At 46.9% G+C, this 5,724-nt stretch overlaps 1 protein-coding gene across 1 annotated transcript; it reads right to left on the reverse strand.

Moving 5' to 3' along the window:
- Positions 1-3,475: 3,475 nt before the first annotated feature.
- LOC128402861 (D(1) dopamine receptor-like) lies at positions 3,476-5,724 on the reverse strand. The gene has a single exon (XM_053367266.1). It carries the CDS (start codon positions 4,946-4,948, stop codon positions 3,581-3,583), a length of 1,368 nt encoding a protein of 455 aa, XP_053223241.1. The 5' UTR covers positions 4,949-5,724; the 3' UTR covers positions 3,476-3,580.

The raw sequence follows: 5,724 nt of genomic DNA on the forward strand, positions 1-5,724 counted from the left end.
ATCAGCAAAAGGCTTTCTCCCACCCACACCAACTGAGCAGCAACTTGACTGTAATTGGGGTGTATTTAGTCATTACATTTAACTCAGTAATTATCACCTTCATCTTTTTCTTTCTGTTAAAAGTTTGTTGGAAAGGAAAAACTGGGGAAGAAATGGCACTAGAGATGTCCCACCATGGCGGAAGGCAAGAGAATCACATCTGCACATCTGCCATTTTCTGCTTTGGCTTTTCAAAATGTGTGTGTGTGTGTGTGTATTTTTAAAAAATTAAAGTAAAAACCCTAACCTCTGTCACATTTTACAGTGAAATGGTGGCAGGTGCCCTCCTTCCCCCCCTTCACCTGCCACTCAAAGCTATCAGACAGGATGGGATTATGCAAGGAAGACAGTAATTAAATGGTACAAGTAGGAAAAGCCACTTTAAAAGCCATTGTTATTGAAATGAGACCGCCCCCCTGGTGTAGGGAGAGCCTTAAGGCAGCAGCCCTGATGAAATTTCTTCAGATAGGCAGGGCTGTGGTGGTTAACTGGTAAATCCAGACTGCTGCAACCAAACAGGAAGTTAATTATGTGACTACAATTAAAGTGTGCTTGTTTGTTTCGCTAAGTTAGTAGCAGCCCAGGTAATTGTGACCAGCCTTAGGACTCTGGAAAGTGGTGGGTAAGTCTAACTGCTCCTCACTCGGCCATAGTCTCGGGGAAATTACTTCTCCCAAGCTGCTATTCGCATTTCAAGGGAGATTCCCATTCCCATCAATGTAGGCTTCTCTTGAGTTGCCAATAACTTCAGAGAGGATGTTTCTGTAGGGATTGTGGCATGGAGAGAAAGAGGGTTTCTGGACTGGGGCTATTTTGGGATGGGATGTGATGACAAGAAGTGATGCTCGGTGCTCTTTTTCTGGAAAAAGTGGTGCCAGAATTCACCATGAAGGCCTCCCTTGTTCTCTTAAAATGGCAATGGCACCCACCTGAGAGGTGCTAGAACTGAGTTTCGGTGAGTTCCAGCTGGAAAAAAAGGCCCCAGTGATGCTTCTCATTTTGCTACTTGAAGCAAATCGGGAAGTGCTGCCTGGCCACTGCCACCCCACTGCCACCTCCACCAGCAACAGAGAAGTAGCACCGAGATCTCATGAGAGCTCACCAGAAATTGGATCCAATGCCAGTTCTACTTCTTCCAGCAGCAGGGTGCCACCCCAGGGGCTTTCACCACCTGAGGCAGGGCTTCTGGCGAGACAGTCCGCAGGCAGGTAGGGTCTCAGTCTGCGTACCAGGTGGAGCTGATAAACAGCTGCCCTGGACACAGAATTGACCTGCGCCTTGATGGACAGCTGTGAGTCCAAAATGACCCCCAGGCTGCGCACCTGGTCCTTCAGGGGCACAGTTACCCCATTCAGGACCAGGGAGTCCCCCACACCCACCCACACCCTGTCCCCCCAAAACAGTACTTCTGTCTTGTCAGGATTCAACCTCAATCTGTTAGCCGCCATCCATCCTATGAACTGTGCGCTTGCCATCTTGCCTCGCCAGAAGTCCAAGCACTGTAGTTCACCCCTCACAGAGTTACAGTCCCCAGCAACTTTTAACCAACTAGAGTTTCCACAATACTTTCTTTATTTAAACAATTTACATACTGCTTAACTACAATAATCTCTGAGCTGTTTACAAGATATACAATGCAAAAAGATATTAATTGGTTAAACATATGAAATCAGATTTCAATGAGACAATCAGACTTTGAGGGAAAGCCAATTTGAATGGCTTTAAAAGTGGATTAGACAAATTCATAGAGGATGCTGCTGTCAATGGCTACTAGCCACGAAGGCTATGATCTCCCTCCACAGCTGGAGGCAACACTGCTTCTGAATGCCAGTTGCTGGAAACCATAAAAATGTGTTCATCCTACATATGTGTTCCTCATGTGTATTTAAGGGTGTGTGTGTGTGTGTGTGTGTGTGTGTGTGTGTATTACACACACACACACAGACACACCAAGAAAAGAAAACATATATACATATATACAATCCCAAAAGATGTCACAATACCAGGATGAGTTGGTTTTTACAGGTGACAAAATACCACAGCTGAATCACGGAGAAAATTCATAAACCAACATGATGTAGTGGCTAATATTGGGGTTGGATCAGGGAAACCCGGGTTCAAATCCTCCTTGTGCTATGACATTCACGTGTGAGATAGATTAGGTTGTTGTGAAGATAAAATTAAAACATCCATATAGACCACCCCGAGTCTCTTGGAACAAGGAATTGACAAGCCCAAATAGTAAAATACCTTGGAAAAATATATATGGAGAGGGATTATGTAACAAATTGTTAACTTGGACCCATTTATTGTCTGCAAACAGCATTCATTGGGAAAGGTTCTTAGAAAGAAAGGAAATGTGTGTGTTTCCCAAAATTTTAATAAACGTAAATGAAGATGGAAAGCAGTTATGTCTCACACTAGAAAAAGAGAAGGAATTTGTTACTTCAAAAGCAATAGTTATAACAGTTTAGGAACCCTTTTGGCCACTTCACATGTAACCTTTCTAAAGCAGTAAAATCACATAGTTTATTAAGCTGGGATCAAACAGCAGGCACTCTCTCCATCTCTGTCACCTTCAGTCACACACCAGTTATGGCAATTTAGTTCTGGCCTCTAAAAACTAGAATCGAGAAAGTGAGGTTTACTCTTGGGTTACTAACCTGGAACTTAATCCATAGCTTGTTTCTGGTTCGTAAGCCAATGTGAAATCACTGAATCCTGTTGTGGATGCAACAAGGAACTGTGGTTTTTTGTCACTAGGATCACAGCGTCCAAGTCAACATCATGGTTTAGGACGCCACGATTCTTACATCAGAAAGGCCTTTTGTTTACTGTTCTTAGCTTGATCATCTTTGTCCTATTGTCACTATTTTGCGATTTTTAACTACAGCCTGCTTTGAGAATGATCAACACGGTGACAAAAAGACAATGTTAAAACTTCAGAATAATCTTCTACGTATAGAAGCCGTTCAGTACTGCAGACAAGCTTTCTGTGCATATTGTTTCCATCAAAGATGATTTAGTTGTGAGCCACTGACTGCACTTCCACTGTAGAATGTATTAAATTGTTTTCACTACGCACCCACCTTGGGTGCTTTTGTCTGGCTGGATTGTGTCCTTGACCTCTTGATAATGTCTCTTGCTTGCCTGGATGGAGGATAGAGGGGTGTGCAAGCATGTGTAGAAATTAGCCTACTATACGAAGGTACAATGCACATCCAGTGCTCCACCCACTTCTGCCTCTGGCCCTGCCCACCACTGGTATGTGGCCCTTGGAACCTTGCCCAGATGGGAAGGTGGCCCTCAGGCTCACAAATCTTCTGCATCCCTGCTGTACCTTAGTCTCCCTCCAGGCTCTGAGAGCATCATCTGCAAACACATTCCTTTCCAGTCAAAGAGTCAGTTATTTGTCACCCCCCAAAAAAATCCCCCTCTCCATCAACCCCTCCCCATCACACGACACAGAATTTTGACTAAATGTGAAGAGGCTCTCTCGTTGTGTCCCATCCCCCTTCACGCAGCCTCCTGCCTGCCTTTTTTAATCCAGCGTGTTATAGGCGATCTTCTCAAGTGACGTATCAGTCTCATACTCCACATGCACTATAGCTGACAAAGCAGCTCCCTTGTTATCACGGGAGGTATCACGTGAGATCTCAGAGACTTTGTCAAAAGTCAAATCATTATCCTCCCCTTGGAGGGACATGGTGTGAGGTAGAAGCTGTGGGTCACTCAAGACCACCAGGTCTTTCTGGCAGGTGGTGTCGTGATGGTATGAAACAAGCTCATTGCTGAAGTTCACCGTCTCCACAGCATTGTTGGGGCAGAAGCGGCCACAGCCCAGGATGGTTGTAAAGGCCTTTCGGAAGTCCGCATTGAAGGCATAGATGATGGGGTTGAGAGAAGAGTTTGCCCAGCCAAACCAAACAAAGATGTTGAAAACTGTGTCGCTGACACACGGCAGTTCTGCCAGCTGATGCAGGTTGTGGTCACAGAAGGGGATGATGCAGTTGAGCACAAAGAAAGGAAGCCAGCAGAAGACAAAGACCCCCATTATAATGGAGAGGGTCTTGAGGACCTTCGTTTCTTTTCTGAAGGAACTCTTCAAGGACACTTCATGGGGACACTCGTTGCTTTGGCAGCTCTGGGCGTGTTCCACGGCCCTCTCTAGAGAGGAGATCCTCCTTATCTGTCGCTGAGCAATGCAGAAGATCCTGGTGTATGTCACGATCATGATAACAACAGGGATGTAGAAGCTGATGAGGGAGGAGGAAATAGCATAGGTCCTGTTGAGGCTGGAGTCACAGTTTTCCTCTGAGCTCCAGGTGATGTTGGAGTCTCTCTGGTGGGCAGGAGGAAGCTCCTTGGCTTGGTGCCATCTCAGCTGGACGGGTATGAATGAGATCAAGACGGAGAGCATCCAAGCCACCCCAATCATGACAAAAGCCACTTGCTGGGTCATCTTCCGCTCATAGCGGAAGGGGCTGGAGATGGCCCAATAGCGGTCCAGACTGATTATGCACAGGTTGAGGATCGAAGCCGTGGAGCACATGATGTCAAAAGCCACCCAGACATCACAGAAGCTGCCAAAGGGCCAGAAGCCAGCCACTTCCGTGACCGCCTTCCACGGCATCACCAGCATGGCTACCAAGAGGTCCGAAACAGCCAGGGAGATGACAAACAAATTGGTGACTTTTGAGCGCAGGTGCCTGAATTTGACCACTGCCATGCATACAAGGGTGTTTCCCAGTAGGGTGGAGAGGATGAGGAGGAGGAGCAAAGTGGCCAACACCACTTGTAGGGACATCTCTGAGTGCTCTTCCTCTGCTCGGCCTTCTTTATTGAGGGTATCATTAGTCATGGCCGATGCACCAACACGTCCTCCTCTTCGCAGGTAAAGCTCATCCATGCCCACCTGCAGTCCTCAGGCGTCCAGAGTGTTCACCTTCTGCTACATCACCACCAGCCCATCATATCCCTGCTCCTCTCCTTCTTTCCTTGAAACTCAGAAGCAAATGCTGTTGGCTCCCCAACCCCCAGGATCTCCACCAGATCTTCAGCTCAAAGGAGCAATGCTCAACCTTTCACTCCTTTCCAAGATTCCTACCGGCAGCCTGGCATTTCGCCCACCCCCTTTGCTTTTCAGACTGCCACTCAAAGCCAGCCAGTTCTCCCCTACTACACTTTTTGCCAAGTGGACTCTCATATAACAAGCCTACCCCCCCTCCCCTCTATTTTTTAGGAGCTCATCAGCTTCTCTATGCTACCCCCCAAGCACTAGACCCTTTTGTGCTGGCTAGGATTTGGATGAGGCTTTATATGGGATGAATACAAGACCTGGGATTTCTCCGCTGTTGCTGCTGCTGCTGCTGCTGCTGCTGGATGCTCTTTCTGCCTTTGAGCTCACTGTGGCTGCTGTTGCTCCTGTTCCTGCTAAGCTTTGGTGAGAATCCTTCCTTATCTCTGTGCACTCTTTGCTCTGGGACCTTAGGCAAGGTGCATTTTAGCGGACAGATAGGCTCTCAGGAAGAGTAGTGCAAGGAGCAAGAGAATGAGCAAAATGCAGTCTTTCATTTAGTGGCAGTCAAGGGTGGAAATTCAAATTCAGTAAAAGAGACTCTTGGAGGCGGCAGGTAGAGGAAGCAGAACAGGGCAGTCAGAAGAGGTTTGTGTTCAGTGTGTGAA

Source organism: Podarcis raffonei, chromosome 15 (assembly GCF_027172205.1).
Source record: "Podarcis raffonei isolate rPodRaf1 chromosome 15, rPodRaf1.pri, whole genome shotgun sequence".
Classification (NCBI taxonomy): domain Eukaryota; kingdom Metazoa; phylum Chordata; class Lepidosauria; order Squamata; family Lacertidae; genus Podarcis; species Podarcis raffonei.

Excerpts from the sequence above, each read along its gene's own strand:
- LOC128402861 (XM_053367266.1), bottom strand. The coding sequence starts at position 4,948 with ATGGATGAGCTTTACCTGCGAAGAGGAGGACGTGTTGGTGCATCGGCC.